Genomic DNA, 19,646 nt, shown 5'->3' with positions numbered 1-19,646 from the left:
CAAAGAATGGATTCTAAAAAAAAAAAAAAAAAAAAAAAAAAAAAAATGGTTGCCTTTAAAAAAGGTCAACTGGAGGACAACGGTTTGGACCGTATGGTGTAGACTATCAACCCTAATCCAGTCCACCATTGTCTAACTTAGGCATCAATAGTGTTCTTACACCCCCCCCCCCCCCCCACCCAAAAAAAAAAAGCATCAATAATGGAGCACCAGTGGTTGACACCACACCGTACGTTGTTCTCTAATTGGCCTTCTATGTAGGCACTCGACTCATTTGCCAAGTTTAGAGCCATCCCCCCCCCCCCCCCCCAACCAATTTTTTTAAATTATATATATAATAAAAGGCTTAATTATTTATGTATATAAATATTCAAAAAAAATCCTTAAATATGAATGTGTGTGTATATATGTATGTCAAAAAAATTCTTATACATATGCATATATGATATATATGAAATGAAAAATTAGCTACTTATAACACCTTAAATCTTAATAAAATTTTACATATATCTGTATATTAATAAAATTATTTTTTTAAGTGAATAAGAAAGTGTTAATTATTTATATTTATTTAAATAGAGTAATAATTTTGTTAGTGATAAGTTGTATATATTAACTGTAAGGACACGATTTCGTAACGAACTGTAACAGTGTTGGGTTCGCACGTAAAAAGGCCCATACAATATCATTTGTAGAGCATGGGTTTGAAAGGCTAGACCTTGGTCACCAGGCGGTGGGTTTTTCGTGATATCCATACACGGTTAAGTTGTCTTCGCCCCTGGAGTCTTTCTCCTAGAGGCGGGCTGGGAGGCTCTGGTTTTTGGCCATTTTTCCCAGCCCCTCTTTGGCGCACTAACTTTTTCATTATATAGTCCTTCTTGGTTGATCTTATCCCTCCATTTGTTGGTCAGGCAGGTGCTTACTTCTGTACCTGTCCCATCAGCTGTCCCATCAGCTGTCCCCTCTTACTTTTCTGTTTAGTTGCGAGGATCGAAGTTACACCGTCCAAGCGTCTTTTCTCATTAACATGATCAGGACGTTGGCCGGTGCATTTAATGTGGAGGAGACGTATTTTCCTTGAACCTATTTCGCATCGTACCTCCATGTGGGCCCTATTCCACTCACATCCGCTTCAAGGGGCTGTTTGGGGATAGCCTTCACCAAGACGTTGATCTTCCCATTGAAGTCCTGGAGTGCCGAGGACAGGGTAGTCCTCAGCCATTCCCCTTGACACCTCGGCCTTCGATCATTCGTCCTCGGCACACGACCTCCTCGACACGGGCCCTGGGCCTAAATAGAGCTTGGGCCGGACTGTAAACTTCCCGGACCCACATTAACTACTTAAATTAATTAGACAATCATAAATTAGAATGGACATTGTTGTCTAAACAATTATGTCAAGTGATAAAGGAAAAACAAAACAAGATTTTAGTCCTTACCCTTTATGAATTTTAATTTAAATAAAGATACTTAACTTTTATATTATTGTTTATTTTAGTACTTGTTTAGTGCCTAAATATTTTTGATTAAAGAATAAGTTAAAAATATTAAATCAATTTGTCAATACTTTCACAATTTGTCAAGTATAGTAAAAACATGTTTTTTATAGTGCACATTAGTTATGCACATATTAGTGTTATAAAGTACTCACTCTATATTTTAAGATTGTTTTATAGCAGGGATGGAGCTGTTCATTGACTAAAGGGGCAGTACCCCCCACAGATTTAAAAAAAATCATAATTGTATATATATTTTGAATTTTTTAACATTTAGGTCCAAGATAATTACTCTTGGCCCCCCTCTCCCCAACAATTTACAAATTGGCCCTTTGAACCCAACCAAAAATAAATAAATAAATAAGCCCATCGCTTTAGTTGATGGCCTCTCCATAGACAGACATACAAAACGCCCCAAAAACAAGTAACAAATCCTTGAACTATGAGATATAAAAAAGAAAACCCTTTTGGCATCCCATTCTGTGTTGTTCTTGAGGAGTGAGGAGGCAACTCAAAAAAATTTACTAGACACTATAATATCTAGAAAATTACTCACTCTATTTAGAATGTCTATTTGGTAGAGACAAAGGATTTGTACTTAGACTAGTCTCACTCAATCTTAGCTCTTTTTTGTGTGTGACCATAAGCTATTGAGTGGGTTACTAAGAAAGGACTACGTGTGTGTGTGTGTGTGTGTGGCTGTTAATTTTTAAGAGAATACAACCATTTGACTTGCTAAGTTAGTGGGCTACGTGTGTGGCTATTAAATTTTAAGGAAATACTTCTAATACTTAACTTGTTAAATTGGTTTAACTTGAAAGTTGAAATGTTTGAGGTTTTTTTTTTTTGGGAAAACGATTGAGGTATGGGATTTTCTTATCTTCTTTTTGTTTACATACTTTTTTTAATTCTCAATCAGTAGAGCTATAAAGTTTGAAATTGATGAAACATTTGAAAATTAATTAAATAAAAAACAAAAAGAACTAATGGAAACATTAATTTTTATAAGATAGTCTCATTTAGCTACAAGTCAAGAAATTTTTTTAACGTATTATTTGCTCCCCTAAGTCTAAAGTCTAGCTCTATACCTGTTTTATAGTAGTCTTTTGTATTACTATGTATAGTAAGTAAAAAATATTTCTCTTTCATCATATTTTTACTTGCAACAATTGACAAAGAAAGGTATAATTTTACAAGCAGCATTTGACTATATCCTTTAACCTTTCCTTCCTACCACGGCACCACCTAAAATGCATCATATGTTACGTTGGTGGCTTGCAATTTTAATGGTACGGCTTGCACCTTAGTTATTTATGGTTTTGACCAAAGTTAAAGGTGAATTAGTCCAATATTAGTCTGACTTTGGCTATTTATTGAGAGTCAGCATTGCTCTATTTCTTGCTCTTCTTCTCTTTATAAATTAAAAAAATAAAATAAAATAAAAACCAAAACCAAAACAAAATCTATAGTTAGGAGAGAGGAGGGATTTAAATCTTTCACATTTTATTTAAAATACTAGAAATTGTTAGTTGCTAAAAAAAACTCTTAACTGATGCTTTACTTTACGGCAAACCAACTTTGGATTCATATATATATTTGAATTAATCACATAGGTATACTATTAGTTATTTTAGATAAAAAATACTTGTCAATGCCTTGGTGGCCCAATGGCATCTAAAGAGTAACATAATAGGCTTTGTAAATAAGTTACTTCGACTTGGTGTTTTTTTTTTTATATAGATAATTCGATAGTTATAATGAGAAGTGAGGAATTAAAATTTTAGATATCTCATTTGGAAAAAACAGAAGGTGTCAACCAGTTGAGTTACAAAACTCTTAGTTTGATCTGAGCTTATTAATGCTTGGTTTTTTTTTTTGAGAAGGAGCTGTTAGCGCTTTGGTGGACAATATTTCCTTTTTTATGTATATGTATTTTTTAATGGGAACGATATTCACTCTTTATGCTTACATTTGATGTTTTAACTTCTGCTTATGTCAGATCATGTGTTAATAAAGTTGATTCTATAGTGGCAAATATGGCCTGTTGAGGGGGAAGTATTAGGCTTGATGCATAAGGTTTGTTTCGAGCTAACGTAGAAAGGGCTTTAAGGCCCTGGTCTAAACCTGTTAATTGTTGCTGGGTCAAAATGAGGCCCAAATATGTTTATACAACTCCAGAGGGTTTAGGGTCGAAACCTATAAATCTTGCGGGGTTCTCGAGCTATTTATCTTTCTCTTGGGGGGGTAAGTGTTCAAACTATTCATGGTTGAGCCTACAAAATGGATATTCCAAGGTTTTATTGGACCATTTCAATTTAGCTAAAGACCCAAGGGTTCAGGTTTTAGCTTCTTCTTTTTTGAGTGGAAGGTTTTAGCTTTTTAAGTTGACTTTCCTACGTAGTTAATGTCTTCGTAAATGAAATTAAATGCGTAGTTAATGTCACGTTTGAAACTAGGAGAGATGGTTTAGAAATTAGAGTCTTAAACTTTTGGCTAAGTCAAACTAACATAATGTACAACTATACGAGGAATGCAATTTTTTATAAAGTAAAAACAAATATGAAGTAGTTGTAGGACTAGATGGTCAAGAGATGCTAAAGAGTGATGGTTTTTGATATCTTAAATCAATAATTCATAAAGGTAAAAATTAAAGATGAATAGAATTTTAGGATAAGAATATAGTATATAAAGTGGATAAGAGCATCAAGACAAGAGCATTGTATAATCGTAGAATGTCTATTAAGTTAAAGGGAAAATTTTGAAAACTACCATAAGACTTGACTAGCTATGCTCAATGGTAATTAATGTTGGGCTATTAAGAAATACCGTGCTGATAAAATGAGTGCGATTGAAATGACAAATGAGTGCAAATACAATGAATGATATGCTTTAAGATAAAGAAATTTACTTAAAGGTATTAGTGACCCCTACTAATGAAAGATAAGAAAGAGTCATTAGATTATAGATATTGATGCGCTGATGAATTGATTAAAATCGAATGAACGGAAAAATATAGAAGATGACTCAAAATAGCATTAGTAGTAATAAAAATGTCAATTAAGGAGGTCATAGAGAATATGCCTTTTGATAGAATATAATGACATAAAAAAAATTACACGTAGCCAATCTTAAATAGTCCGTTAAAGATCCAAAGCCAACTCTAAAATTCTGGAAATAAATAAGACTTTTTTTTTAAGGGTCAAATTAAATAAGACTTGATTGTTGTAGTTTTACATACCTAACAATTTTTATTTAATATTTAGGCTGAAATCTCATATTTGATATGACTTACAGAGAAACAAAGATTGGAAACAAGATGTATTAAAAATAAAAATAACAATCGAAGAGTCCGAAGGGTGGCTAACCTTGGAGAGAAACCCCAGCAATTGATAGTCAAACAACATAGTGGAAGAAAACCACCCGTTTATCTCTTTTGGTTTGACAAACACACTGTAGATTTGTTTTGCTTTTGCATTTCACAAATAAAAATGCACATTTTTGGTTCACAAAAAAAAAAAAAAAAAAAAGGATAAAACTTGACTAAACTAAGAGTATATTTAGATACCGCTTATTTTGCCGAAAATTGAAAATATGTAATAAAATAATTTTTAAATATGTGAATAGTACCGTGAGACCTATTTTTAATGAAAAAGTTGCTGAAAAAAGAGATTTGTGGGTCCCGTAAATAGTGCATGGGACCCACTGGTGTGCACTGTCCACCGCTTATTCTTTGTCAAATGTCTGTCAATGAAAGTGAAATAATTTTTAAATATGTGAATAGTACCATGGGACCCATTTTTAATGAAAAAGTTGTGAAAAAAGAGATTTGTGGGTCCCGTAAACAGTGCACGGGACCCACTGGTGTGCACTGTCCACCGCTTATTCTCTGGTCAAATGTCTGTCACTGTCCCGTGAACAGTGACAGATAATTTTTAAATATGTGAATAGTATCATGGGACCCATTTTTTATGAAAAAACTGCTGAAAAAAGAGATTTGTGGGTCCCGTAAATAGTGCACGGGACCCACTGGTGTGCATTGTCCACCGCTTATTCTCTGGTCAAATGTCTGTCAATGTCCCGTAAACAGTGACAGACAACATCTTCACGTGCTTCTCAATTAACAAAAAAAAGAGAAGGAAAACGCAAAATGCAAGTCGCTGGCCTTTTTCATCCATATCCAAACCCCTTCTAAAAGTACCGTAGAAAAGGCTATTCACACTTTTTATATAGTTAGTAGATAATAGCATTTTAGCAATGAACTAGATATCCAAGTAATTCAAAACCAAAAAAACAAAAGGGTTATGGGTTCTAGTTAACTCAACTAGTAAAATATTTAATAGTTAAATAAGAGATCTAGGATTTAATCCTTACTTACACCAAAAACTGATTGGTGTCTTAGTCTGACTATAAAAAGTTATCACTAGGAACGGACACCATAAGTTAAAACTCTCTTTTAAAAAAAACAAAAAAAAGGGTCAAGATTAACTTGAAATTGTAACTAGTCAAAAGACTCAAAACAACCGTTATAACGCATAGCCAAAAATGACTAGCACTATAGCATAGGAAATTAAGTTATTTTGTTTGTTTCCTTTTTCTTTTGGCTCTCTCACACACTCTCTCTCTCTCATGCACTGGCACACTCACACCAGAGTAACACATGGATCGTCGGTTATAACAAATTAATAATTGCTAGTTGGTCACGATTGGGCGTGCGATGAGACTGAGTTGGGCATAGAGTGATCGAGAAGGCCAATATTAGCCACCAACTCAAGTGGCCAATCTAGGCTGTGTAGGTGACCGATCGATCTTGGCTATGGGATCATGGGGTGGTCAATCTTGGCTGTTTGATTTGTTTGTGAACAAGAAAAAAAAAATAGAATAATGAAAATTTGAGAGTTTGAATGTAAAGTGTGGAAGTGAAAAATGGGTTAAGTTAAAAACAAACAAATCACTTTTTAAGCTAAACTTTTGAAGATTCTAATGTGAATTCTCCAAGTTTAGGTAAAAGATTTTGTGAAATTGGCCAAAATTAGAGCCTTTTATCTAAGAAGTGGGACTATCTATGTTCAATCCCACAAAAAAGGTGTAAGTCACAAGTATTGGGTGCTTGGTGAGAATCTTGCCTTTATTAGTCTAAAAGCTTAAGATTCTTTGGATTTCTCACCAGGAACTATTATTATTATTATTATTATTATTATTCATATTCCTCTCTTGGATGTTGAGAGTTGAGACATGAAAGAAATTGGAATCAAAATTTGAACAAACAAAAATTAAAAACAAAACATGTAATTGGAAATTCCACTTTTTAGATACGTGTAGAACAAGGAAGAATAAAAGAAAACTAAAACAGTGCTAATTTCTGTGAAATTCAACAAAAATATTCGCTAGAGGTTTGCTTGTCTGTTTCATACGGTCACCAAGCTTTGAGCCACAAGGACACTAAAAGAAGAAAATGCTATTTCATTAGAAGAATAAGAAAATATGCCAAGCATTTGGAATGGAATAAAAAAAAATTTAGTTGTACTTGTATGTAATTAGTTTGTCTCTTGATATAATTCATAAATGTGGGTTGAATTAGCTGGTAAAATTTCTTATTATCGAATAAAAGATCTAAGGTTTAAATCTCGTTTACACTCTACATCAAAAGTCAACTGACGTGTTAATTTGATGATAAAAAGCAATCGTTATAGAGCGAAAGTTATAAGTTGAAATTCTAACGTATCTATTAAAAAAGAAAAAAATTATAATTCATAAATAAGAAAAAAAGAAAAAGCAACAACCGAATCTAGACTTCTTGCATGCTTAGATGAAAGCCATTGATGGCCACAAGCATATCCTTAATTGACGTTGGTTTCCCTTTTTAACTGTGATAAAGTAAACATTAATTGTCAACAAAAAAAGGGCATGAGGATGAGCTAGCTTAGTTTGGCATGACCTCTTTTAAAGCTATGGGAAAATGAAATAAAAAATAAATACTATGGAAAGGTCTCTATCTCTCTCAGACTTGATAAATGCTCATAGGAAAGAGAAAGAAATATGATATGGATAAAATATAGGGACTTTTAAGGAAGAAAAATAATAAAATATTATTATAAAAATATTATTTAAATGAAATAAAAAAAGAGAATAAAGAACATGTTGGAGGGTGTATTTGCAAAAGCGGATGACTAAAATTGAAAATACATTGATTGGCACCCATGAGTCATGACACTAAATGGGTTAATGAAACAATGATAAAATGTTTAAGTACATGGCACACGACTTTACAGATCTAATAACATCTAGCATGAGATCCTTAAGAAGAGTATCTATGCCTCCCACAAATCTCTACGGCTACCTATAAATGAAAGCAATTCTTAATTATAAGAAGCATGCAATGCATATACACCCATGGAGAAATCAACACAAAAAAAGGGATAAACCCTCGAACTAAAATGGGCATAAAAAGTGGGAATTTCCTTGTTGGAAACCCTGACATTAGATGAATTACATTCATCCAAGTGATTTCCAAGGTATTGTCATGTTGGATCCTCTCATCCGGCTTAAACTCTGTAATTTAGACCTAGTTACAAATCATCATTGTTCAACTCTATTTGTCATGTTTCTCTCTTTTGTGATGCCCTTCTAGTTACTATGATCATACATACATAATTCAATGCTCCTAAACCCCTAGCCTAGTGGAGTTATTTATTGTGGACACTAGTCTAAGCTCTCCATCAATAGGGCAAGAATTTGGTTGGTTAACCACTTTGCGTGTGCATCGTTCGCGAGTCTCACAAAAAGACAAACGTCATTTGCTTTTTCGGTCTAATGTTTGCATACGATTAGTTTTTTATTAACGGTAACATTATTCTTTGAAGAGTCCCATGTGCGCAATGGTAGTACTATCATATCTGCTAACGGTAATATTATTATTTGTGTGCCCCGCATTTAATATATTATTATTTCTCTTTTAGTATTTTCTATAATACTTTAAACAATAAATAAGAATCTAAAAGCTAAATAAGTTCTTCCAAACAAACACTTAATTAGACTTTGGGGGGAAAGCTGCTTAGATGAAGGTCATTGATAGCCACCAGCAAATCCGTAATTAATGTTGGTTTCCCTTTTCAACTGGTGATAAAGTAAACATTAATTGTCAATAGAAAAGGGCATGAGGATGAGATATCTTAGTTTTGCATGACCTCTTTTAAAGCTTTTGAAAAAAAAAAAAAAAAAACTATGGAAAGGTCTTTCTCTCAGACTTGATCAAATGCACATGGGAAAAGAAAGAAATGAGTAAGGCTGAGACAATAACTATTGTCACAATTTGCTCATGTGGCAAGTCATGAGTGGTGGAGTTATGGACTCACCACTTTTACTCCACCACTCATGACTTGTTACGTGAACAAGTTGTGGCAAAAGTTGTGATCTCAACATTTTTCTAAAAGGAATATGATAAGGATAAAATATAGGCACTTTTGAGGAAGAAAAATAATAGTAAAATATAATAATAAAAAGATAATTAAATGAACTAAAAAAGAGAGAATAGAGAACATGTTGAAGGGTGTATTTGTAAAAGTGGATAGCTAAAATTGAAAATGCATTGATTGGCACCCTTGACACTCAATGGGATAATGAAATGATGATAAATGTTTAAGTACATGGCACACGACTTTACCGATCTAATAGCATCTATCATGAGATCCCTAAGAAGAGTATTTATGCCTCCCACAAATCTCTACTGCTACCTATAAATAAAAGCAATTCTTAAAATTATAAGAAGCATGCAATGCATATACACCCATGCAGGGATGGAAACAAGATGCATAGCTGAGGGGCCAAAACTTAAAACCAAAAAAAAAAAATTATGAAAATAAAAACTAATATTTATTTCATATTCAAAAGAATACTACATACAAAATAAGTATTTCTTAAACATTTCATATTATAAAACACATCAACAAAGTATAACATACAAAATAAGTGTTTCTTATTTTGTGTGCGATTTTTGTTTAGTCTATATATATATATATATATATATATATATATTGTAGTTAAAGGGGCATGAATTTTATTTATTTATTTATTTTCTTGTAAGTCAATATCTAAATATTTTAGAGGAAGAGAGACAAATATATATATATAGGGGCAAATTTTAATTTTTTATACTAGTTTTTTTTTTTCTTTAAATGGGGTGGGGGTGGGGGGGGGGGGGGGGCAATGGCCCCCCTCTGCCCTAGTGTGGATCTGTCCCTGCACCCATGGAGAGATACCCCCCAAAAGTGATATGCCCTCAAACTAAAATGGGCATAAAAAGTGGGAATTGCCTTGATGGAAACCCTAACTTTGGATAAATGTAATTCATCCAAGTGATTTCCAAAGTATTGTCATGTTGAATCCTCTAGTCCAACTCAAACCCTGTAATTTAGACTTAGTTACAAATCATCTTCATTCGACTTTATTTGTCTTGTTTCTTTCTTTTGTGACACCCTTCTAGTTACTATGATCATACATACATAATTTGATGCTCCTAGAGCCCTAGCCTAGTAGAGTTATTTATCGTGGACACAAGCCTAAGCTCTCCATTAATAGTGCGGGAATTTGGTCGTTCGCAAGTCTCACGTAAAGACAAACGTCATTTTCTTTTTTGATCTAACGTTTGCACATGTTTAGCTTTTTATTAACAGTAAAATCATTTTTTCAAAGGTCCCACGTGCGCAACAGTATTACTGTCGTCTCTCTCAACGTTAATATTACTATTTGCAAGTCCCACATTTAATATATCGTTATTTCTCTTTTAGCTTTTTTCAGTAATACTTTCAACAAAGAATAATAATCTAAAAACTAAATAAGCTGTCTCTTATAATCATTTAATCAGACTTTGGGGGGAAGTTGGTTTGACTATCTTATTTACTAGTAAGAGATTTAGTGCATTAGTCACCGCCATTCTCTCTTTCTTTATTTACGGTACACATGAATAATTATTCCATTCAAGGCTATTTTACCGTATATCAAACATGCCCTCAAAAATTTTCCTAGAGAGAAGAGTGGTAATCAAAAGAGTAACTTGTAGCTTAGTACAAGCAAGGCAAGAAACACGTGCAGTTAATTATATCGTCACCAGCACACTTTTTATTACGGTAGCAAGCAAGCGTTTTTTCTGTTCCTACAAACAAAGAGATATGACTGGTCAAAACTTTCAAAAACTCAAACCCCAAGAGAGAAGAAAAAAAAAAAAGTAGCACTAGTAGTAGGAGTGCACAGTAGTAGAAGTAAGAGTAACTAAAAAAAAAACAAATTGAGAAAGCTAACGGTGAAAATGAAATAGAAAGAGAGAAAAGAGAAGAAGATATGAACGCAAGCAAAGTAGCGAGCGTTAGAATTTATAGAAAGAGAAAGAAACAGAGGAAATAAGGGAAGCTACGTAGAAATCAGAGAAAAAACGTGTTTCTTCTTTTTTGATTTTCCAAATATTTTCATTTCATTTCATTGAATTGAATTCAATGGGATGAAAACAAAAACCGCCCAACAAACTCTTTCAATAGAAAGAAATCACCTCTCTCTCTCTCTCTCTCTTTTCTCTTTCTCTTTCTCTTTCCTTTTTTGTATATATATTAGTATGCGTTCGTTAAATTTGGATGGGATTCTCACAAAGTGAGAGAGAGTGAGAGTGAGAGAGTTAGGGTTTGGTTGCGGAGTCTTTTCGGCTTGGAGATCTTGAGGATTGCGCTTGCGGTTTGATCCGCGCTGAGGTGATGGTTTTAATTTTTATTTTTTGTTGCTTTTTATTTATTTATTTAGGTTTTGATGTTATGTTTATGTGTGTTTTGGGTTAAAATTAGTGTTTGGTTTGGTGGAATTTGTATCTGCATGTTCATTTTTTATTTACGAAATTTAGTTTTTGGATTTGCCAATTCAATTGCGTGTTGATTTTATTGGTTTTCTATGGATTTATTTGTTTCTGGTTTATTGCATGTGGAGGATTCAGGTGAATTTGTGGTTTTGATTTCAATTTGAATTTGATAAATGCTTTTTTTTTTTTTGGTTGAAATTCTTTCCAGGGATGGAAAAGCTTGCATTTTGATTATACCCTTAATACATGGGCATGATATAATGGGTATTTAGATGTATGGAGCATCATATTTCGGTGTGAAATCGTTCCCGCCTTAGTAAAATGGTTGTAGATATATATTCTGTAAGTATGATCATATGAGAATTTTTGTTTTTTCATTGCTCACCCCCCAAAATATGTATATATTTTTTTTGAAAATCTTGCTGTGGGCTATGCTCTCTAGAAAAAGTTTCCAGGCAGTTTTGGCCCCAAAGGGAGGGGGAAGTGGAGATTTGAAGTACTAATCTCTGCTTCATGATACGGTCCTAGGCAAATGTTTTCTCGTGGGAAAACAAATTTTTTGTTGTTAAACACATTTCTAAGGTTGCATAGTGAATTTTCCCCAAGCTTCATTGTATGTATTTTGAGATCCACAAAGCCTTTAGGTATGGTTTTCTGGTTTTTAGAGTGAATCCATTCCTGCTTTCCCCAAAAATGATTATGGAGATATGTATCTGTAAAATAATTATGTGGAAAATTTTCAGTTTTCATGGCTTCCCCCAACAATATTAGGGAAGAAGTATTTCTATTCTAGGCTATGCTTGTTTTTGAAAAGGATTGTTTTGGGAAGAGGCCTTCTATTTTAGTTTTAAATGTATATGATTGAGGTTGCATGCTGATCTTAGGTACTCTGCTTGGCATGGTTCAATGCATTTTGAGATTTGTTGGCCATCAAGCAGCTTCGTTCCTGCCCTGAAAGTGATTAGAGAGGTATGTATATAGTTAGGCTTTAGACATTTAGATTCTGCCACTTCAAGAGATACGTACTTTATTAGGGATATGGCTTCTATATAGATATCGTTGACAACTCAGCATGGAGGATATTTATTATATTGGCTGAGAAAGTTTCTCAGAATTAGAATAAGATTCATGTGGGATGAATTATTATATGATTGAGGTTGATTTGGGATTTGATTTTGATTTTGATTGCTTGCCACAGAAAACTTTTGGGCTATGTTTGTGTCCCTAGAAAATGTTCCTAGGGAAAAAAAATGGAGGGAAAGCATATTTTTTCAGTTATAAACAGATACTGAGGTTGCATGCTAATTTTCCCCAGGTTGCATGGCATAGTATGACGCCTTTTGAGATGTACGGCGCCTTAGATGTCATTTGTCGGTTTATGGAGCAAAATGGTTCCGACCTTCTCGGAAATAATTAGATAGATACTTTATGAGGGTTTCTGCCATTTAAGACACGCTTTTTGGGAGATCTAGTTTTTATGAGAATTTTTGTCGGCTTGGAGAATATTTATGATATTTGGCAGAAAGTTTTGGGAGAAAAGTTATTGGGAAAATAAAATGATATAAGAATCTGTATTTTATGATTGCAAGTGGATAAATGTGGAAATCATAGTTTTCCATATCATAGTTGACAAAGCCTCAGTGTATGTGTCCCAGAATGCATAAGGTGAGGAATGAGGTAAATTTGCAATATGGTTTTAACTGTTCACCCAAAAAAGATTAAAAATTAAAAAGGAAATTTTGCTATTTTTTTTTACTGGAAAAGATTTTCTGGAGGGGAAACAGAATTTCTTTTTCTACATAGTTTCAAATGGATAGCTGAGTTTGCAAGATAAATTCTTATCTAGCTGCATGGCAATGTATAATGTGTATTTAGATCTTTTTTCTTTTTCTTTTTTTTTTTTTTTTCAATAAAGTATAATGTATTTTGAGATCTGTGAAGTCTTAAATATGATTTGTCGGTTTATGGAAAATTAAAAAAAATTTCCTTCCCAGGAAATGATTTTGTGGATGTATACTTTATAAGGGTATTAATTATTTTAGATTCTCCCATTTTAAGATTATATACTTTATTAGGGATCTGGGTTTTTGTGAAGAATTTCTTTTAGCATGGAAGATAGTTAAGTTACAATGTTTCAGAGAGAACTATCAAGGATTTTTTTTTTTTTTGAAATAAAAATCGTATAGGAATGCTATTATACAGTTGTGCAAATGGATAAGCATACAAATCATAGTGTTGTGTATCTATCAGTGATTCAGTATATACATCGCAGCCTATAATAAGAGTGGTGGGTGGGTGGAGGTGAGAAAAAAAGAGAAATAAAAGGCAAGATCAGCATGGAAGTTAATAACCTGTATCTAATGGTTAAATTAGTATAGTACATGGTTATTACTTTAAACTAACCCAAGTCAAAAGTAAATCAGCAAAACAAACCTCGACATTGTTATATCTGATTTGATTTGACTTATCAAAAAAAAAAAAAAATATGTTATATTGATCATAAAAGACAATGAGTAATGCTAAACTTGCATAAACATTTGTACAAGCTGGTGTGATTTTTATTTTTACAAAAATATTTTTATTAAGATCAGTTGTGATTTCACGTGTGAGGATTGAGTCCCACATCGAGAGACTAAAAATAAAGAAAGTGAGTAGTTGATATACATAGTTGGACCCAAATCCATTGGCTTAAACTTATGGGTTGGAGTGGTGATCCAATATGTAATCAATGAGCTCTTGGTAGATCCCCTAGGTGTTTTTGCTCCTAACAAACTAGTATCAGAGCTATTGTTCAACTTTCACTTGAACTGAGTGTCCTTGTCTAGATGCATTTGGTTTATGCTCTTTTGAGAGTGTGGGTGGCTCTTGGACCAAGTTGCGTTTGGTGGTCAGTGTATTTGGTGCAACTCTTGTATGTGTGACACTCTTGGATTTGCAAAGGACTCACACTCTAGGTGGAGTTAAGTTGATGTGATAGAGGCTCACATGGGAGGGGGAGGTTTGTTTTGAGTGCATGTGTGAGGTTTGAGTCCCACATGGTGAAAAAGTAAAGAAATTGAGCAGTTGATGTACATAGTCAGGCTTAAACCCATTGGCTTAAGCTTTTGGGTTAGAGTGGTGCTCCAATATGTGTATTAATGGGCTTTTGGTGGATCCCCTGGGCACTTATCTTCCTAACAGGTAGAAGTAATGTAAAAGGATAGTTAAATAGGGAGGTGACAAAGAGTGATTTTGGATAAGATAGAACAGTAGAAAGAATGCATGTGTCACCCCAATTAGTTGACAAGGATCCATAAAGTCTGCCCTAATTTACTCAAGATTAAGGATTGGTTGAGTTGTAAGATTGCATAAGCATAAAATTATCGCTCTTAACTTCTCTAATTACTGGGTTATTCCAGGTTACATTGAAACTGATAGGTAAGCTGGTTTTAACTAGATCAATACAATCTGCTTTGCAGAATGAACCAAACTGGCTGATAGGTTAGGTCATTTGTTCTCTGGTATGGTCTGGTTTCAATAAACATGGGTCTGGGGGGGTTGAATGATGGGAATCAAAAATCAAACCTTGCCCAGGTTTAGGTTGGGACGTCCTTGCCTTGCCCTAGATATATTTATCGGAATAATACCCCTATCTATACTAAAATCTACTACCTATATTTTATTTATTTTTAGGTTGTTTGTCTATTTTGAGGATGTTCTTCAATGAGTTTATGATGCAATGTACCTGCAACAAATGAGTGTTTCTAGCAACAAATGATGCTGGGTTTTTTTTCCCCCTTACTAAAAAAATTGTTGGTAACAAATGATGCCCAGGCTTCGAGTGTCGTGGTTCGCCAATGTTCGAATTCTGCACCTGTACAGATTTTAGAGGCATACAGTTAGTGTGTGTTTGGCAAAAATAATTTTTGCCAACTTATTTTACTATTCAGCTTATTTTTGCTACTATTCATGGCCCCATTGCACTTTTTGATACTATTCATGGGTCCCACTGTACTATTTCAACTAACTTTTTCTTTTATCTACAGTACTTTTAGCAAAAAAATTTTAGTTTCAGCAAAATAAGTGGATCCCAAACAGACCCTTAATTGGATATCCCTGATTGAATTGTAAGGGTGTGTTTTGTGGACGTGATGAGTCCCACATTGGGCGTTTACTAGGAAGATCTAGGCTATATAAAAATTTGAGGAACTCTAATTGTAACTTGACTAGTCCATTTGGGGTAAAAGCGCAAATGTGGTTAGTGTTTTTCCTTGGATCATGACAAATGGTATCAAAGTCAATTTGGTAGTGCCTGTGTGGCTAGGGGGCATTACAGAGCAACAAAGACCCTAGCAAGGATGTCAGGAATTTTAGAAGGGAGATTGTAAAAGACTGATATATATATATATATATATATTGATTATATTTTCCTATTTTAGTGTGCTCAAGTTCAAGTGGAAGAAAAAGACTTACCATAATGATGGCTGATTTTGTTTGAATAGCAAAAAGACTGATAGGAATACTAATAATGCTTTATTTATTATTCATCCTTTATGTGGTGAAAAGCATAGCATAGATAACAAAACCTGAGTGACTTTTCTATCCATAATCTTTCCCCATCTCTCTATGCCTTGTCTAGGATTTTGAGATACTTGTTACGTATATTCCTTCCTCTGTGTTTTCTACAAAATTTCTGACCATATGTTTTTGACATTTCAAGGAGAACATATGTTGTAAGTTGTTAATTGTGCTATGTTTTTGTTTGTCTTTGGTCTTTTGATTGTCATTAACCTTTAGACTTCTTTTGAAGTTGGGGGCAAAATGGAAGTATATGCTTTGATTTGATAATCATCTTTGGGTGTCCAATGGTTGAGATTTTCACTACTGATAAATTTGGGTGTGTAGTTTTATTATATCATCTTTTGTGGCTTTATTTTTATCATTGTCTGAATTTTGTTGTTTCATCTTTTTTTCCCAATTTCTCATTGAATAGTGTGTCCTGGACCATAGGTTGTTAAAATGGTGTTCAGATATTCTCTTGAGGATTCAACAACGAAAGTGCAAGGAGCAGGTTGTGAACCACCAGTCACAGTTGGTGTTCAGGGTTGTGATAAGTCAAAGCTTCCCAAATCCCATGATCAAGACTTTGGGCTCTTACAGCAGAATTTGCATCTGTTGGCAGATTCTCTATTGGCCAGAAATAATAACTCAAAAGCAAGTGATGGTTTAAAATGTTTGCTTGACAAGGAGAGGCATGATTCTAATTTGGACCATATAGTACTAAAGAAAAAGAAACCAATGGTTATAGCAAGATCTGGAGAGAATCATGAAGGTCAAGCATCTGATGACAGCTTCCTACCAGGTCTCACGGATGATGTGGCTTTGGATGTCCTGGCCTGGAGCAGCAGATCAGGCTATCCAAATCTGGCCTCTTTGAATAAGAAGTTCAAGTCATTAATTGACAGTGGATATCTATATAATCTGAGGCAGCGGCTTGGTGTGATTGAACACTGGATTTATCTAGCCTGTATACTAATGCCTTGGGAAGCATTTGATCCTGTGAAACAGAGATGGATGAGATTGCCCAGGATGCCTTGTGATGATTGTTTTACTTATGCAGACAAGGAGTCTCTTGCAGTAGGGACTAAGCTGCTTGTATTTGGCCGCGAGCTGTCAGGATTTGCAATTTGGATGTATAGCTTGCTTTCTCGTGAGTGGTCAAGATGCCCTCTAATGGACTTGCCCCGTTGTCTGTTTGGTTCAAGCAGCCTCGGGGAAGTTGCTATCGTCGCCGGGGGAAGTGATAAGTACGGTAATGTTCTAAAATCTGCCGAGCTTTACAATTCTGAACTTGGTACGTGGAAAACTTTGACAGAGATGGGTAAGCCACGTAAACTGTGTTCAGGCTTCTTTATGGATGGGAAGTTTTATGTCATTGGCGGCATGTCGAGCCATACAGATCGTTTGACCTGTGGTGAAGAGTATAACATGGAGACTGGGACGTGGAGGAGGATAGAGAACATGTATCCTGTTTCTGATGCGGCTACTAGAGAGCCAGCAATGTGCTCCCCTCCTTTAGTTGCTGTTGTAAATAATCAGCTTTATTCTGCTGATCAATCGACAAATGAAGTCAAAAAGTACAACAAGGTCAATAACTCATGGACTGTTGTGAAGAGGTTGCCGGTTAGGGCTGACTCATCTAACGGCTGGGGACTAGCATTTAAGGCATGTGGAAACAGCTTGTTAGTGATTGGAGGGCATAGGGGACCTGAAGGGGAAGTTATCGTGCTGCACTCTTGGGAGCCAAAGGAAGTAAACCAAGACTGGCATGTCCTTTCTGTCAGGGAGCGAGCTGGTGCTTTTGTGTACAACTGCGCGGTAATGGGCTGTTAAATGTTTTGTTATGTGTTTTTTCTTTGGTGCAAATCTTTGACTTGGGGAAAAAAAACCAAATAATTTTATCAATTGGGATGGAAAAGGATGTTTTTCTTGGGTATCATCTATTGCGGAGTTTATGTTTTTAACTTGTGCAATCTTCTCCCATGGCCACCTGATATTGTTGGCTTTAAGAGATCATAAAGCTCTTTGGTCTTGGTAAGAGATCATAAAGCTCTTTGGTCTTGGTTTTTTAGAATCCTAATTTGCTGACCATAAATAAACATCGGAATTTCATAATCTATTTATCCTGGGAGCTCATTACCTAAATTTTGTAGTGTTATGGTCATTTGTTAGCTCCCAAGATAGTGTTTTGGCTTTGTTTCTTTTGTACCTATGACTGCATTACACCTCGGTGTAAACATACAATACTCGAGTACGGTAACGTTGTACTCCTCGCATGAACATGAATGGTAGGTTCACCTTGTCCATGCTTTTCTTTTTCTGAAGGGTTACTAAGAATACGGATAGCATAGTACTTCAAATGTTGTATACGTCTTATAATGTTTCATCACAATTATAAATTATGATAGTGGGTAGCCTGTAACTTGAGTGGTTTGATCCATAGTTATTAAACCTAGACCAAACGTTGTCACGATCTATGAGCTGGGTCATTAGGTCACTGGTTCAATCAGTGGGTCATCAGTCGAACCGCAAGGTCAAATAACAAAATTTTAAAAATTATATATATATATATATATATAATTAAGTTTGAGAAATCATAACTTGAATATGTAAATTAAAATTAAAAAAAAAAAAAGGCATATGCCTAAATTAAACTTGTCATTATAATTCAAAATTAATGTTTCATAAGAAATAGCATTAGAAATTCTATAAAATTCACAAAGAAAATAGGCAAATGTCATAAAATTGCAATAAAATCTTTGCTAAAGAAAATCTTGTTACATATCTAAAAATTATGTATATTAAATAAATAAAAAGGAAAATCTCAAACTTTAATGCGTATTTCTCCCAATCTCTCACACACTCACACTATACATGACAAAAAAAAAATAATAATAATAATAATAAACAAAAGATGCTTAAACTAAAAAAGAAATCAAGAAATAAAGTATAAAATAATATTAAAAAAAAAAACCCTAAACAAAAGAAGATAGTTTGTGGCATAGATTTATATGGTCATACTTACATGCTAATTATCCATTCAGACTTCAAAGCATAAAAAAATTTATACACAATAGCAGCCCATAGCAATAGGTTTTGAGAATTGTGAAAACTGAAAAGTGAAACAATGCTTTTTTTGGATTTTTTTTAAAGGTTTTTTCTTGTTTAAATTATCATATTATCACACATTTAAATAATAAAAGAGTTAATAAAGTGGATCTATTAATATAATTTTACACAATTCATAAACTCTGCCGGGTTAATAAAACCCAACCAGGTCATACGGGTTGCTTAAAACCCGCCGGGTTGCACCAGTTTTGCCCGAGTCACATACTTTTCCGATCCAATTGATCAACCGGCCTGGTCAATACGTCGGGTCACCGAGTCACTGGTTCGACGAGTTAGGTCAGGTTAGGTTTAATAACACCGGTTTGATCTTCTCTTTGTTTAAAGAGAGAATTAAATTGAAAGAGAAAATAAGGAATAATAAAGTAACATATTTGCCCAGGCAGTTCCTAGTCTGGTTCCTCAACAAAAAAGGGGGGGGGGGGAGAGGGGAAAGTACCATGTCTACATATATAAAACAAAGGGCCTTGTGCTTTTTGGCGCTGCAAAATGAGGGATTGAATTCTCTTCTGTTATTGTAATTATCAAATTATATATGTTTCATGTTTGCATATATAATTCAATCCAATTGGGTTTGGAATTATTTTTATTTTCTTATGACATAATGGATAGAACAATGAAAATCGAAGAAAAAAGAAAGGTCTAAATCT

General features: G+C 34.2%; 1 protein-coding gene across 5 annotated transcripts; it reads left to right on the top strand.

Moving 5' to 3' along the window:
- Positions 1-10,654: 10,654 nt before the first annotated feature.
- Positions 10,655-18,015, top strand: LOC115960150 (F-box/kelch-repeat protein At5g60570-like). 5 transcript variants are annotated; one of them, XM_031078888.1, is made up of 4 exons: positions 10,655-11,230; positions 11,540-11,673; positions 12,216-12,300; positions 16,321-18,015. In XM_031078888.1, the coding sequence occupies exons 3-4, from the start codon at positions 12,238-12,240 to the stop codon at positions 17,701-17,703; spliced, it is 1,446 nt and encodes a 481-aa protein (XP_030934748.1). In that variant the 5' UTR covers positions 10,655-11,230; positions 11,540-11,673; positions 12,216-12,237; the 3' UTR covers positions 17,704-18,015. The 5 variants fall into 5 exon arrangements, with proteins under 5 accessions (XP_030934748.1, XP_030934749.1, XP_030934750.1 ...); XM_031078889.1 differs by lacking the exon at positions 11,540-11,673; XM_031078890.1 differs by lacking the exon at positions 12,216-12,300 and having other exon boundaries at positions 10,656-11,230.
- Positions 18,016-19,646: the final 1,631 nt, after the last annotated feature.

This window comes from Quercus lobata, chromosome 9 (assembly GCF_001633185.2).
Source record: "Quercus lobata isolate SW786 chromosome 9, ValleyOak3.0 Primary Assembly, whole genome shotgun sequence".
NCBI lineage: Eukaryota > Viridiplantae > Streptophyta > Magnoliopsida > Fagales > Fagaceae > Quercus > Quercus lobata.
The sequence above is the reverse complement of the archived record's forward strand: the minus strand, read 5'-3'. Positions and strand labels throughout refer to the sequence as shown.